Source organism: Branchiostoma lanceolatum, chromosome 5 (genome assembly GCF_035083965.1).
Source record: "Branchiostoma lanceolatum isolate klBraLanc5 chromosome 5, klBraLanc5.hap2, whole genome shotgun sequence".
Taxonomy (NCBI): domain Eukaryota; kingdom Metazoa; phylum Chordata; class Leptocardii; order Amphioxiformes; family Branchiostomatidae; genus Branchiostoma; species Branchiostoma lanceolatum.
The window spans coordinates 10,487,381-10,504,741 of NC_089726.1; the positions used below are offsets into that span (position 1 = coordinate 10,487,381).

Genomic DNA, 17,361 nt, shown 5'->3' on the forward strand with positions numbered 1-17,361 from the left:
GATTATGACCTTTTTAACCACCCATTACATGCCCCGTTTTCCGTCCGTCGTTTGATGGAGCCTGCGGACGGAAATGGGGCATATGATAAGAAGGTCACAATCTTTCCCAACCTGTTTGGAGAGTAGGCCTCACCTCCTCAGGTGCAGTTTACAGGGATACGGTCAGGTGGCGTCACAGCACACGCAATGATATCACTTTTACATTGTGAAAATCCAACACCGCGATCAGTCAATAAAGAAACAGGAAAAGAAGGAGGGATGAAATAAAGGACATGAAGATGAATAAAAGACTACAAACCGATGATGGCCAACTCAGGATACACACTTACAAGCGCACGTCGTGTGAAACGCAAATCCCGCAGAATAAACGCCCGTGTATGCCTTTAACGCTCTATCATAAATATGTCTGTCTCTACTACTCCCAGCTCAATAAAATTCACCGGCCATATCTCAATCTACCCATCGGTACTGGTACTGTGAATGGGGCTCAGCCTGTTCAAAACGCTGCGTATTGAAGTCCGTTTTTTTCTGAATGATTGGTCTGTCAAAGAATGTAGGCGTTAAAAGCTTTCGGTATTGTAACGGACAGTGTGTGAATACAAATATAATGGCTCTACAATGAGATAAGTGTTGAGGCGATATGAATAGCTAGGCATCATACAGAGGCCTCAAAAGATGCCATAATTATTCTGGCCGGCGGCCACCGACAGCTCTGTAAGATTTCATCTCCTTTCAAAAGAACCATTAGTGTGCAGGAACCTTGACTTTTGAAAGCCTGAAGGTCCGGAAGGACGCCGCCTTTCAGCAATAGAAACATCATTTCTTTTAACGATGGTATCGACAATTCGTTACGCTGCTAAGTCTGTATATAAAACGGCTCCCCATACATCAATGCTCAGCTCAGAGTTATCACAAGTGTAATACATTCATGACATGCGTAGGTCTTTTTCTATAGCTAGTAGAGTAGTTGTCAATTTTCTTTACTGGAAGCATATAGCACGTCGGAGACCATCTTGCATCCAGGAAGCTCCAAATGTCTGTTTGTGTCTAATAATATAATAATGAAACTAAAATAATGTACATTAAGTTTTTACGTTGTTTTATAAACTGTATAATAAAACAACTATAAAACATACACTGTACAACATTTCATACAAAAATAATGCAATATAGATGCAATCTAAAATGTAAGCTACCAATAGGTCCATTCCATGACTAGCCTGTAGTCCAGCCTTGTTAGCTTTGGTCCGCTCCCAACGTCGCTACCCCGCAAACAGGCTATTCCATGCCCGCTGTATCAAGAGTCTACAATCGTCGGTACCATCTATTGGCACCATCTGGCATTTGCGAGAAATAATTCATTTCCCGTCCATTTGTCCGATCTCAGTAGTGTCGGCGTGCATCGCTTTGTGTCAAGCCGCTGAGATTCATGCATCGGCGTCAAACCAGATCATAGAAGTCCAATGATTATCACACACAGGGTAACCAAATGAACGTGGGTATGCGTCATAACATGTCAACGTCGGTCCGCCTGTTTCATACAGAAATGTCGCGCACTCAATTTCCGTCGCCCGTTGAGTCAATATGAAGCGTGATCCCCCCATAATTGATGATAGATGTCCTCTCGGTGTGACCTCGAGGTAAATCATGGCGCCACACGACATGCCCTTGAGCCCATTCACAGCCAATCTGGACGATTTTAATGACGGCAAGTACATAGCAGCTAGAAACTATTGCAATTTTGACACAGGAATTATAACTAGCCGATCAGGGAAATAGATTTACACGCGTCTGCCAAACTCATCTCCATTTCAAGCGTTTTGGCAAGAGCCTCCAATTATTTATTATGTTTGCATATATATAAAAAAAATGAAAGTCATCAGCAAGAAATCCAAAGTTAACTTTTAAAAACAAATGTACATGATAAAAACATATACGAAAAGGCCCGGAAAGTTGCGTCGTTTTGTATCGTCTTGGCATCATACATTCTTTCTTTAGACTCAATTTGTACATGTCTTCTTTAAATACGTCTTTCATCGTATAGATGTTCTATTATCAAGTAACGATGGTTTTTCTTTCGTTTTAGGACATAAGCCGATCCACAAGGGAACAGTTTATCTAACTACCGTCGAACACACGCCGCGAATTATGACATGATCTTGTGCCTTAATCAATCATTGTAGACAGGATCACGATTTCTTCGATATTGTCCAATTCATTCGCTGATGAAAAACTTAATTGGGCCAATACCATAACTGGTACAATGCATGACAACTTACATACATGACAATTGAACTATTGCTAATATCTAACAAATTATGAATAAAAGTAGAGACAATCTTTTTAATAGTATACATGCTAAAGCTCTAGAACAGTATGTTGATAACAGTATGCTGCTTCAGATATTGTCTCGTTTTAGCACAGAGTTTTATATACATTGGCACACATAGGTAGATATATGAACAGGGCATGATAATATCATATTGAATATATCTGTCTTGGTATGAGGTAATATTGTATCGGACTATACATAATACAATAGATTGTAACAATTTTTGTCGGTCATAATCATAATCTATATGAAGTGGAATTCGTTGATGTGATATAAACAGTTCATTTACGGCATTCACAAATATACTATATTATATGACATATTACATGTTAAATATGACGTTACCGGATGTACCGACAGCCAACGCATATGTGGTTCTATTCTGCGTCTCCGCCGGTAGCAAGGGGGCGTGTTGCAATCTGATTTGATCCGATCTGCGTCATTTGGTAGAAAAAAACTGGGCTGAGTACACATTGATGATAATGTTACGTTAGATTACATGGCGCGACGCGTCCTGTTTTGCTGTACTTTGGCCTGAGGCGGACTCATGGGGATGGAGGGGTGCTGTGTAGAACTGGGCGGAGAATAAACTTATAAAGTCTGACTACCCCCTCCTCCGCCATACGTATTTTCTTATTACTAGTATAGTGTGTGTGGTCCAGTGGTTAGAAAGCTGCTTCTAAACTAGAGGGTCGAGAGTTTAAATAGAATCCAGGTTGTTGTCTCTCAGCCGTCGAAAGTTTGCGCCTTCTGCAAGTCTCTAAAATTTATATAAAGACGACGTTATCCGTAGTTCGCTCTTAAGCGTTTGGGAAATTGACTTTCTCTCGTCCGTTCCCCTGCGTATACTGACCTATACTCTACGTCTACATAGCGTCTGTCCTTGGAGGTTCCTTATTTTGACTTTCCCGCGCCTTAAGAGGCAGGAGATGGGCGTGGTCTGTTGTCACGTGACAGCGCGGCAGTGTGGAGACCGCTCTAGTGTTGACTTGTGCACCGGTGGTACATGTTGTCGGTGTCGCCGAGCCTGTTGTCTACTCTACTCTACCCGCTCAGAAAGTCTACAATCGGCGCGGAGAAATGGTAGCGAGGGTCGCACACAATCTGTTGATCATTGATTCCATGCGCTAGCCGTTCGCCGCGGTGTTTTTGAGTAAGAGATCCAGCTACGCCCCTAGCAAGCCCCGACGTTGAAGGGACCGCGCCGTGCAGCAGTTGCCTTCGGTGGAGAGAGCAGTTTGACCCGAAGACCTCCCAACAGCAAACATGCCTCTCTTCGGGAAGAAGAAGTTCGACGAACGCTCCAGTGAGATGACAAGAAGGTTCATGGTTAAGGAGACACTTGGAACGTGAGTTCAACAACATTCTTGTCGCCCTGTCTGACTCCTGTATCGGTGTATAAACTTTCATACCTAAGGAGTAACGTAAGGTTGCTGCTACACAAGTTGGCGGTGCGTTCGCAATAAGAAACCGGGTCTCTTGTTACTATAAACCCGTGATCAAAAATGCTTCAGCTGCCTACTGTTGAGTATTCCGTTCGTGTTGAAAAACCCGGTTTGGGTCTATACAATTGACAGGTCATCTGCAGAAAAGGGGTTTCTTTGGCTGGTGATTGGGTGGGTGGGGGGTGTATATTACAACAACAGAAGATATTTGCCATCCAAAAACAAAGTGGCGTGTCCAGACAATTCCGAAGTCTTGTTTGTAGAGGTAGACAAGGATCGGAGAGAAAGGAAAGTGTTCCAAAGTATACAGCGGACACGGTGAAATTCCTTGTAATTCTATCTGTCTGTTTTCACTGTTTTGAGTCCCTGTGATTTTCATTCCTGTGGTATTTTACCGTGCTTCTCCAGGGGAGCCTTCTCGGAGGTACTGCTTGCCGAGGACCGAGAGACTCACGCCATGGTCGCGGTGAAATGCATCGACAAGAAAGCCCTGAAGGGCAAGGAGGAAACCTTAGAGAATGAGATACAAATCTTGAGAAGGTAGGGCGGACCAATATTAATTGCTGCCTAATGTTGCAAAATGGAATTTATCCTCCCTCCCAACAAGTGGTTGTAATTATTTTGTAATTATCTGCAAGTTTCTGATCCTCCCTACTAATCTAAATCAGATGTCGGGTTAAAGATCAGGGTGAGGGACTTCACATTCACCCTAACATCTGCTTGGAGCTTACCCACACCTAGTGATTAAGCACAGTCATACCTGTTCAAGTGACTACCTCTGTATGAGGATCACCTGGGCAAAGTGGCCACTTTTTGGTGGTCCCTTGGATAATGTTTCCCATTCACAAAAAAATCAGAGTTCTGTCCATAGTGACCCCCTGTCAACATGTAGACCAGATTTTGTTGATCCCCCAAGTGGTCTTCTCGGGCAGTTTTGACTGTACATTGAAAGTTAACGGCCCTAGCCTGGATGCCAGACCCCCAATCTCTATATTGAATATCTATCCTGTGGAGGTCTAACTCAGGAGGGCCTGTTGCAGAATATTCTTGGAAGCTGGAGCTGGCCTGTGTAGGCCCAGGAGACAGTCTGGCATCCAGGCTAGAATGGCCCTGATCTGACTTCTTTCCCGATGTGTGCTACATTCTGAAGCCAACAAGTGGTCAGGAATATAATGGGGGTATCGGGTATAAATCACACTGAACCTGTTGCAGAGCTTGACTGACACCTGTAACTATGCTGCCTGTTTGGCTTTTGACCACCTGTTGTTGTTTGATTCATCATCTGTATGCTATTTCCTGGTAAGGACAGAGGCAGAAATTTACCACAAGGTTAGAATTTTTTCCAGATGAAGGCAGTTTGGTGTACCTTTTGATGTTATATTCTGTAAATGTTTTTGAACAGCGTGATAAAAATTTGCATCAACCTTAGCCACTCAGAATAAAAAAGAGAGAAAATAGAATGATTTCTTCTACTATTCTTCATCAATCAATCAATCACAAAACCATTTTCGGTGGCATACAAAAAGGAAGGCCATATACTGTACATATATTGTAGCCATTCAAACATGGTTGTATTCCTGCATGTTGAATCACCATAACTGTTATTGAAACAGATGCAGGGAAAGATTTCCCTACATGTCTACCGTTCTCTGGAGACCAGGTGACTAAATAATGCAATACAAATGGGTGAACCCAACCTCAGAAGCATCTATCAGCAACCATTATCTCTTAAATCGCCAGGAAGAGCCTCATAACAATTAACCACCACCTTCAATTGCTTCCAGTAAATATATCTTCTTTATTTCCAGGGTGCAGCATCCAAACATCGTCCATTTGCACGAGATTATCGACAGCAAGTCCCATCTTTACTTGGTAATGGAGCTGTAAGTATTGTGTTTCTTTGATCCTTCTGTGGTGGGTCTAGGTGTGTGGCTGACCTTTGACCATTATGTGGCCTTTGACCCCTGGATACACCTGGTGATGAATGGTGTCAAACATTGCGTTGAAATCAGGTCATTGATTTTACATGACAGTGTGGCTGATTGAAAATAGCCCAATCTACAGTTTTAGCTTTAGTTTTGTCTAGTTTTATTTCTTATTTCAAGACAGTTATATTGGGTACTTCCTCATTCACATAATCATTGTAACAAGTGTTATTCTAGCAGGAAAGGAAAACAAGCATCATGGTACCTAACAAGGCATAGCCAAAGTCCAGTCCTATAATTGTCCCACATTCTACGGCCCAATTATTATCTATTTACCTGGGCACAATTACGGTTTCATTAAGTGTGACGCCACAGGTCAAATTGTAAATTAGGAACTCCTAAGGTTTTACAAAGTATTGAGGAGGCAGTGGCTGTGGTAAGTGTTAATTACATGTAGGCCCCCTACTGTTTGTAATTCTTTAACAGATCGATGGACAGGTTATTTAGGTCTGCCATATTTCAATCATTAGTGCTTTTATTTTACCATTATTATAGTATTCATACTGAAACTGATAGAATATCATATACATGGTAGACTGAGTGATCTGTGGTATTTATACATTTGTTGACACCTCTTGTGAAGTGAATTTCAACTGAATCAAGCCCATGATTAGACTGTTTCTATTTTCATCTCACAGGTTAATTTAGTCCACATTGTACGATATGATATCATGAACAGAGAAAGTAATGCCAATTGGTCTCATGCAAATAAGGCACTTATGGATAAAGTTGGAGCCAATGAAAGAGTACATATTGAGAAAGAAGGGTGAAGTAAATGGAAGAAAAAGACATATTGAGAAGACAAATGTAGTTACTTTTTTCCTTCAATTACATAATGACAATAACATCTGTCCAAGCATTCAGCAAATAACTTGACAATGTGGCAAGCATCCGGTAACTGTAAACCTCCAAATTGGCATTGACTAAAACTTATGTTGAATGTTCATTATTTTTTTTTTAGTGAATTTGCGTATTTTTTTCTCAGTGAATCTATGCACAAAAATCATTGCCCAATGTTACCGATAATACTCTCACTGGCACAGACAGTTGGAGAATTTTATTTACCTCACTCTGTAAGACTACAGGTGCTTACAGGTTTATTTTTCGTTCCCGCATAGAGCCTGGCTGGGCCCTGGCTTGGAAATGTGACCCTTAGCATTTGGCACATATCAATTTCCATGCTCACCTAGGGGCACTATCTGGCCATGACCTGCCTCTGGTAATTTCCCAGGTAATGCAACACCATTAGACCTGCTTAGACACCACTTATTACATAAGCCACAACCAAACCCTTGGTATTCTGGGAGACCCGTTGAGCCGAAAGCTTTGAAATATTCTCAGGACTCAGGCTTGTGCAAACCATACATGAGTACAGGCTCTGTTGAAAGCACTTATGATTAATGCTTTTCTGTGGAGGTGCTTGCCTTTCCCAACTGGTTCACTCAGGAGAAATGGATGCTATTTCTGAATTGGAAAGCTAGATACTGTAAAGTTTTGAATTTTGCAGTGTTTTTTAAGTTTGCAGTTTTCCCGGTGACCTTTTATTACAAACTCGTCACACAGCAAACATATGCTCTGTCTTCCTTTGAGATATTAAGATTATTTCAGACGCGAACGCAAAGGTACAGGGAGATCTTGATTTTATCTGTCTGCAAACTTAAGTGAATTTACAGTAAACTGCCTCCAGGAAATGTAAGTTGCAGTCCACTGAGGAGATCAATGTGTGACAACCGAGCCCTATGGAGCTCTATATCAATCTATGTAGGACACCAGGTGACATTTGCACAGTACTTTAAGTTGAATCCACTTAACACCACCACAATCCAATCAAACCTCTTCTGTGTATGCTATCAGAACCAGAATGTTTTCCTTCATAAGCACACCTGTTCGACTTAGATTAGTGCAGAATCGCATCAAGCATTATCAGTCTTCCATCCCGCTGGTAGCTCATAACAGACTTGCCTCCAAGCCAAACTTGAGAAGATGTAAGACAGCATGCATAAGACAGTTGGGGTTGGTGTAAATGTTTTGGCTAGGGTTGTATGTAGCCTTGGTTACATATGTGTATTTGATCTAGTATTGCATAGACATCAAGGTGCTGGCAAAGGTACTGTAAATGCATTTATGCAGGCGTACAGGAACTGAAAAAAGTTCTCTTGCAGTAAAGAATTCAGAAGGATATGTTGAACGTTTACAACAGAGAAATCTGATATTTAGTTTTCTTTCAGTTAAAAGGCATCAGACATAAGAGTAGATTAGACCATAAAAGGAGCTAGTCAGTGTTTTACTTCCACATTTATAGCATCTTGAAATTCAAAAGACCAAGATTACCTGGATTTGTCCGTGACATGCTAATGAAATTACCAAACTGGTCCCAGAAGACTGTTAAGTGTTTGACTATAGTCATGGGTAATTGCTCACCAATCTAATGGCTTGTTGCCAAATGGATGTCTAGCATAGCAACAAAGTATTTGTGATTATGAGTTGCAGGGACATTTTAGTGGTAAGGTTACGAGTATTGGTGGAAATTAGGATGTCTTAAATGTAAGTAAGGACCTTGTTGGATTAACATCACTGCTACAGCTTTTACAGCACCATTGGGTTTAGTGAACTTGAAGGTCACTGTCTTACATGTTCTCTGTATAATTGGTTTGTAAAAGCTGCCCCATTGCCTATGTAGTGCAAACATGTGAGCTATGTATCATATCAATATTTCTAGGGTTCTTACAATAAATCAAATATGATAAGAAGAGGAAATTGGGATGAAGAGAGGAAGTGTTTTTTATGTTTTTTAGCAACAACATTTGTTGTGAAAACAAGACTTCCTAACACATATGATAACATAAGCTGGCAGATTTATAGTCTTAAGTTGCCTTTTTTCACGTTTGTGACTACCCATGTAGAAGGGTTGTTCAGTCACATTTTGGCAAACATGTTGAAGACAGTTCAAAGTCCTACCATAATACCTGTAAAGTTTATCAGAATACAGGGGTTTACTAAAAGCTGGCATAGAACAGCCCCAAACAGGTGGTGTGTTGATACAACAATGCCAGTCATTCCACAGTGCATAGCACAGATTTTGGGTCAAAGGTCAGCCTTGTTAAGGGTGGTGATTGACGATGTTCCAGCAGGGATCCTGTCATTCCTAATGAATGAGTCTTGTGAAAAGAGCTATGAATTATAGATGTTTCTGCTCTTTAGTCTCACAACATCCTACAATTGAATCATCTTGGGAAGAAATTCCTTACACTTATAAGGCCTAAAGTCGTCTGTCAGTGACTCGATATCCTTGAAGATGTTTGATTTTTGCTTTTAAAGCAGAAAGCTGACTTATTGTAAGAAAAAGAAGTTTTACGTGGTACGATTAACTGACCATGTTTGTGCTAATTATCTAATTACTGGCTGCCCTATTTGTAGGTCAGTAATATATTCTAAATCTTTGTCCAGCAATCTATGTCATGTAATGCACCTAATGTGTATTGGGCCCAATTTATACAGAGTTTTTTCAGATATCTAAAAATCCGCCGACATCTGAGCCTTAGATATCTGGACGCATTTATACACACCGACAGGAAGTACCGCAGGACTCACGCAGCGCGCTGATTGCACTCGACCCTATTTAACCTTTTGCGCGCGTTTCAAAATGGCGGGAGAACCGCCTGTGTTTTTCGTCATGATGAATATGGTATTCTTTCTTTATCTGACTCGCGTATGGCTTAACATGAGGCAGCAAGCAAGGGTTGAGCGTAAGAGGCGTTTGAGGTACCGGGGAAGACGACAGCGACCGGTCAGAATCAACGCTGCGTTCCTACTCGCTGCCCTTGTCGTGGCGGAGGGGGGAGGGCCGATCCACCGAACGTTCTGGCATCACGAAAGAAGTCTGTCGTCCGTTTGGGAACAAATGGTCCTTGATGCTAAGAAGTTTTCCCGCTTTATCGCCCGCCAAATATGCAAACTAGCGTGAACCCCGACCTCCAGATGTCTACTACGCGACACATTCTGTTTAGACGTCCGGCTGGAGTGGTCGGGGACTCCCGCTGAGTTGTCGGGCGAATGCTTCAGAGTGGTCGGCTGAAATTTTCCCGACATCTAAAAAAACCCTCATTAAGACCATAAAATTCCTGTTTAGACACAGAAAAAAGCTGTCGCCCGGCAGATATCTGCAGTCCAGATATCTAGACAAGCTGTGTGTAAATTGGCCCTTGGTTACAGTGCCAGCTGGTACAGATAAGATTAAGATGTCTTAATGTTTGAAAACTCCAGGAATCTCAAAACTTTGACAAAACAGATCTTCTTGCAAAAGGTATTTTGCAAAGCAATTTTAAGACTCTTGAGACACTCTCTGAGACAATCAAAATTCATACTTATCAGAAGTTACACCTGTGGAGGGTGGCAGTTAAAAGCATGTTTGAAAGACTGAAAGGCAAATGTTGACTTATGTTAACAGGTTTTTGGCTGCTACACTTTTGACCTGTGGATGTACAAACATGTGTCCAAAGGCTGTTTACTAACTATTGACAGGGATGTAGGTATCCCTGTTCCATTCACACACTGAAAGCAGTCTAACTCACATGTATTTACTAAATGTAAAGGTCACGTACTTGTGTTTGTGGAACCAATTTGAATTATTTTCCCAGCAAATGTTTGAACAGACTCAGTGTAGAAGCTTTTTGTGTAGATTGTAGGTATAGCTGACTATAGCCTAAAATGTTGAATGTTTTTTGTGTGTGACAAACACTACAGTAGCAAGGTCAGTGTACAGGGTAAATTGAAATACAATGTTATGTATAAACTTTGGAGGAAATTATCTCATGGCAATGCTACTAAGTAATCTAAGGGATTGAGATTGTGGAACATTTTCCCAGTTTTATTGACTGTTCCTTTAGAAAATTGCTAGTTTTTTAGGGACTAACCCTTTCCTTTAATTGTAGTTATGGGTGAACTTCAGGTGTCAAACCTCTGCATTTAATAGAACCCAACACACTTATTGAGAAGAATAGGCCTGGTGTGACCTGGTGTGCTTGGTAATAGAAATAAGCCATATAGCAAACCCGCATTGCGCTGTCAGTTATCAAAAAAGCATTGCTTTGTCTCAAGCATTACACTTTGAGTGCAAAATTAACTAAAAGCAGTTTGATCTTTTTCCAGATATTTATTCTGCTCAGCTTCAGTAGAGATGCATTGTTTAAACACGTCATAAATGTGTGTCAATTTCTTTATAGGCATTTGACTTTTATGACTATGACATATGATGTACATGGAGAAGTAAATTGAAACTTGATAGATATGTTTTCAGAAATCAAAATGGTAAGAGCAAATGGCAATGCATCAAAGCCATGTAGCCTTTTACTACTTTTAGTTTTAGTAAAATATTGCATTTATATAATTATATATACATCAACATCTTTCTCACCAATGTAGCATGAGTAACTTGTCTTTGATAACCTTCAAAAAAGGAAAGAAAGAAAAGAGGACAAGTGAGGTTTCCATATTGTTAGACTTTTGTTAGAGTTCCTTTTAAAAATCCATTCTGACATCATTATTATTGTTATCTTTCTAATTATTAGTGTCATTATGATCATAATAATAATCATTGAGATAATTATTATTATTATTATTCTTTCTTGTACATGTATTTTCATGCATTAATGTCTGGTCAGTCTTGAAAGAATCTTACAAAATGCAGAAGTTGGTTTGCTGAAATGATGATGAAATATCATGACTTTTAAGGACACTCCATAATGTCCTTGGTCATCATGACAGTTTTTTTCCAGGTCACCTGGTTATTCAAAATGTACATCATATTCCAAAAGTTCGTAAATACTGAACTAAGACATTGTCAACTTCTACTTGCTATGTTGCTATGAGTATGAGGACTTTTTCCCATCAGGACGGAGCTTTCTTCTGCCAGCCTATTCTGCATGATCTCCTCTTGTTACCTTTTCCTGCTCCTTCATACTGCTAATTTACCACCTGGGACCAGCACAGGAAACTGGGTACAAAGGTTATGGGTTTGGAGAGATCACCTGTCACACATGAAAGCTGAGCAGCCAGGTGGAACATTAAGAACCGCTAAAACATGACTGTATCAGTGTTCCAACAAATGGTACAATATGAAGATGAGTTTCAAACTGCATGTACAACACTGATTTCTTTTATCATAGATTTTAGTAAGCCACCTAATAGGTTCCAGTATCACATATTTTAGGTCATTATTTTTATCAGAAGGAAGATGAAGGAAGGTCATGTTTATCCCAAGGAATATGAAGGAAGGTCATTGGGCTGAATGTTTTATTTTTGTGATGTTTGAACATGTCAGATTGAAAGATTTTAAATGCATTATATATATCTTTATATACTTTGTATACATTACTTAATACACTTCAGGTTTTTCCTCGGAAAATTTGTTGTTAATGAGGAAGTAAACAGATAGAGGCCTGTCTTTTTTGTAGATGTTAGGTCCAAATTTAGTTAGGAGTGCAGTTGCCAAACATAAATTTGAGCTCTGCAGGGGTGCAAGACTTATGAGTCCTTTGGTGTTTGTTTTCTAATGGAGGGTTAAGTGGGGTGATGACAACCTGATCCATGCCAATTAAGTGAATATCACAGGAGATAATATAAGAAATGAGGGTATGAATCTGTTTGCAATTATTGCATGAAAAATGCATTGTCCCAGACTCTAATTGTGTTATTGACAGGATGATTAGGTTACAAAAATGGGGACAGTTTTTCATTCATTATTGATTGTCAGTAAACCTAATCCACCGCTGTTTGTAAGGTCTGTGGGAGACAGCAGCTACAACCCAAGTCAATAGACATGTCAGATTCAGTTGGCCAATTGAGCTGATAATTTCCACATTGCCAGCAGTTGTTCTTCATATCCCTTTTCTGGCCTCAGGTTCTGCTATGTGCTTGCTATATTTGCTAAGGTAAAAGCAAAATACTCATCTTTTTAGAATATCTTATAATCTTTTCTTCTGCAAGATGCAACAAGCCAACTCTCCAGATAGGGTAAAACTTTTTAAGGCCAAATGATATTTTCCTTTTTTTGTGGTGAAACTATATAAAGACATGGAAGGGGTCAGACATTCCTTGGAACAACCCCAGCCTATGGTTGTTATATTTTGCCACTTGTAGAAAGTCGCATTTTCTCTTCTGATTTTATACATAAACACTTTTACATTGACGCAGAAGGCTGTTTTTTAATTTCTCCTCAGCTTCTTGCTGTCATACATTTTCAGATGAATTTTTGAAGGGACATGATTTATTTGTGCCAGCCTGAAACTGTAAGTGATGGTGAAACTACAGCCTAGGGGATAGCGGGATCAGGACGATTCGGCCCTTTACCAACTCGGCCCTAAGTCAACTCCCTGGTCAACTTGGCCAGGGTTAGGAATAGGGTTAGGGTGTTGGGCCTGATTTCAGCCATGGGCCCAGTTAGTAAAGGGTGGAACTAGTCAGGACATCCAGGGATACATGTAGCTGCCTTGACCCTTCTACCTGCAGATCAAGGATCAGAGAACATGTGTTCTTGTCTGATTCAGGAGATAAAAGGGGTGGGAGGGGCAAGGTTAACAATGTGGAAAAAAACATGGACTTAATTGCAATGAATAATGCATGCAGTAGAATGAAGAAACCCTTTTACTCCCTCAATCGTTTTTTTATGACACATTCATCCTCCATGTTTTATATTTCCTGGACAAACCCTAATTTGGCTGTGGAACTCATCTACAATACCTTGGAAATTTCCCCAGAGAGTTTTGATACCCCCTGTAGTCTGTGATAGATTGGATGGGCTGGACATCACTAATTCCCCTTTCAGAATTTCAAATGGAACCAGGCGCTTAGCAAGAAATCAATGCTCCTTTTTACTTTTTTTTTGCTTTGAAGAGATCTTGTTAAAGGTCAGCACTGGTTGCTCTTGTGGATCTGAAGAAAAATAGACATGATTGCATTCAAATAATCACTGGAAACTAATCTTTTCCTATCAGGAACATATGGACAATTTGTTGAGTAATTTATATCTTTTAGATAGACAAAGATGTACCACTTTGTGGAACTCCATACTAAAAGGATTCACACAGTCAATGATTTTCATCTTCATACAGTGGATTGAATAATAATTTCGCATCTTCAGTATATTGTGGTTGGCAAAGAGAGTCACAGTGCATTTAAATTGGCAGTTCTACCTTATCTTATCTACCCTAATGTAGACCATTGCTGTAGAAACAAAGAGACATTGTAATGCAAAGATTGCTTAATTTTTGCAAGCAAGCTCCTGATACAACATACCATGTTTATACAAACAAAGCACCTGTTGCCATGCATTTTATAACTAAATCGCCCTGCAACTACATCTATAAATAACCACTAGCCAGTATCACATCATTTGATCTATTGGAAAGAGGTATTGAATACCATTGGTTCAGGTCAGAACAAACATGTAATTGTCCTGGTTGAGTGAGCCTGGGTGCAATCCTCCATATTACCTGGGTACCACCCTCATCCATGGTGAGCAAGTGAAAAGAATGAGCCAGGGGTTACGACAGAGGATGGTACACAGGCTGGTTTTTTTAAATGTTTGTATATATTGCTAATAGTAATAAATGGGATACAATCACAGCTACAAGTGTCCCATGAATACGTGTAATGGCACGCTGTTATGATGACAAATGTCATAAAATTATGCAGTCTGCAATTTCATAGTACTGAAACATTACTGCTGATTGTATTTGGCAGACATCAGATTACTGCACTTGCTCATGAAATTGGTTCAGATCTTCTAAATGAGACTTTCCCAAAGGGCCCCTACTGGTATTTCCAAGCAGAACCAGAATAGATTTACTGTGCCTGGCTTGACACAATTAACAAGTATTGTAGGGCGCACCTGCCAGCACAGTAATTGGTTGGGGAACCCCCCTGTTGATAGATGTTGACTCAGAAAAATGAGGCAATTATTGCGACTCTATTTTGAGAGCACATCGTAGATTCTCTATTGTGAACATGCTATTGACAGACCCAGATCTTTCAATTGAACTCGACAGGTGGTCTCCAGTAGAAAGGTCACAACTGTAAACCTGGCATGTGGTCTTTTCTCCATTTTCTTTCTATCTTCGTAGTATGAAATGTAGTTTGTCAGTGTCTCTACTCTCGCAGAATGGATTAGGATTAAAGTAATAATACTTTACTTAAAGGTTTTTAGTGTTTGTTTACATTTTCTATTGTCACTAAAACACATGGCAGAGGACGTTGAGTTTGCCAGTTTGCTTTGCCTCAAACATGTTAAGTATTTTAATTGGTCAAACATCCCAGAGATGTTGCCAAGACATTGGCAGTACAAAAGACGACATTTTTTAACCAACCCCCACTGGCAATGTACCTAGTGGAATGCATGCTTGCGGGGGGGAACGAACACAAAATGGTTTGAGAATAATGACTGTTAATGGAACAGGTAATAATTACCTTGAAATTCAATCTGGGATTGGCACCTTCCCACATGTTACACTAGGTTTTCTAAATAGGGAACCTTTTTTTTTCAAACTGTTTGCTGACAAGAGCACACCATGCATGTAAGCATGGCAGTCTTGTACCACCAACATCGCATTGGCTGTTTCTGTGTAAGACTATAGCTCAGGTTGAAGAAGAGTACAATGTATGAAGTCAGTCCATTGTTGTTTGGCAGGCTGTAGGACTGCATGCACATCTTTATAAGGTTATTTTTGTGACCATTTTGACCAAGTCCCTTGAGTGGTCACTTATGGAGAGATTTGACAGATCTGAAATAAATCATCCAAATTTCTAGCAACATACATGTAGCATTGCCAAGAGGTGTACATATTTTTTGTACTATGTAATGTGATACTAGCTGTTCTACCACATTGTAATTTGTAAGCCTACAATATTGCAAGAGACTGAAAAAAATGATTTCATGCCCAGAAAGAATTAAGTGACTTTTCCTTTACAGCCTTTATATCCGTCCCCACACATTATAGGGTGAGTTGGTGTTTGTGTGGTGATCCAAGTGACACTATCCAGGGATCTGCTGCATCCCATTAGGAGTCAGGGGGAAGAGTGCTTCCTCTATGTGCCGACTGACACATGAGGGGTGTCAGCTTTGATGGTCTCAGTTCTTATGCCCGAGCAGGGCTGTCTCCAGGACCTGTCCCTCTGTCTCCAGACAGAAATTTGCTTATTGGGATGGATACAGATTTCGCCCCATCCATCCAAAAATCGGAACTTCATGGCATGGTCGAAATTGATAAAAAAGGTATTCTCACAAGCTTAAAATGACAGATTTAACAACGTGGGCTCCCAAAAAATGAGTGGGATGGAAAAAATTTAATCTGGAGACAGCCCTGCCCCCAAAGGCATTTTGTGCAATTTCTTGTGCAAATTGCAACCTAACTTTTGATATCGTAGGATCAACTGACTTGAAGCAGCCACTTACTTTGTTCACCCTCTTGCATTGCTGTTGTTTTGCTGAAATCTTGGAAATCAGTCAGTACTTTGATTGGCACTTTTGACATTCTGGACAGCTTTTTTTAGAGTCATTTATCCTTGGAACTTGCATGGTTGGTCGTGTGTGGCTAGTGAATATTGGAAGGGGAAAGAAAGAGCTTTCCAACAACTGCAATTTCAGCACATAGAACAGCTCAGTTTTTTAAAAAATCTTTCCATCTTTACATATGAAGGGAAGGGAAATATGTTGTTTTTAATGTTTTCTGGGTCTAGTAGTAGCTCTTAACATTTCTTCAAGTTTCTTTTTTTGGAAAATGTTAGAAAATGCAAGTAAATATCCTTTCAAAAATTGTCATGGAGGTTATTATGCATTCTCAAAGCCTTTTTATCTTTTCAATAGGAAAGAATCGGTAAAAATATGTGAATACTCAGTGCGGGTTATCATTTGGAAAACTGGCCTCCCAACATGGCTATGTATGTAATGGCTACATTTTTCAGAATAAAGCATTTTTCCTTAATCTTAATGAATGTATCTGCCAGAACGCTTTTGGAACTGATGGAGAGGCGAGGACTCAATGTATTTTCCAGGCTAAGTAACTACATAATGTTCTATTGTTAGACCCTCATGGTCTGTCCTTAAAGTTAATGCTAACTATTCCTGGACTGCATGCTAAAAAGAGATGGATGGAATGGTAGCAGGCTTTATCTGATTACTTAGTCCAGAGTGATTTAATTCTGCACTCGTCCCATTATGGGCTGAGAGTGAGCCTGGGAGATGGACAGCGCCTGATAACATGTACAGACGCAACCTCATGAGCCTCGTGTGGCTCAGGCTGGAAATAACACTTTATTTTGGAGGCCGATATTTTACTTTAATGGTGAACCATTCTACCGTGATCTCTTGTTACGTAATATATCACTGATTCTTTTTTATCAGGCTTGCTATAAAGCTGTTAATGGACACCGACGGGTATTCTTTTGTCCATGTGGAGTCAGGTTATATGACTTAATGGCGAACAAAACTTGCTGACCTTTTTTATGGAAAACATGTTGGAACTTATTGGTATGAAATATTTGCTATGATATTTGAACTAAAGGACATGTATATTTGCATGTTATATATAATTGTCGAGAGAGAATG

At 40.0% G+C, this 17,361-nt stretch overlaps 1 protein-coding gene across 2 annotated transcripts in view; it reads left to right on the forward strand.

The window, feature by feature from the left end:
• The first annotated feature begins 3,306 nt into the window (after nucleotides 1-3,306).
• Nucleotides 3,307-17,361, forward strand: part of LOC136435016 (calcium/calmodulin-dependent protein kinase type 1-like) — a 51,552-nt gene continuing 37,497 nt past the window's right edge. For both annotated transcript variants that reach the window (XM_066428185.1, XM_066428186.1), the window contains exons 1-3: nucleotides 3,307-3,681; nucleotides 4,186-4,317; nucleotides 5,586-5,660. In XM_066428185.1, coding sequence (XP_066284282.1) covers nucleotides 3,599-3,681; nucleotides 4,186-4,317; nucleotides 5,586-5,660 — 290 coding nt within the window. In that variant the 5' untranslated portion in view covers nucleotides 3,307-3,598. The remainder of the gene's footprint in view (nucleotides 3,682-4,185; nucleotides 4,318-5,585; nucleotides 5,661-17,361) is intronic.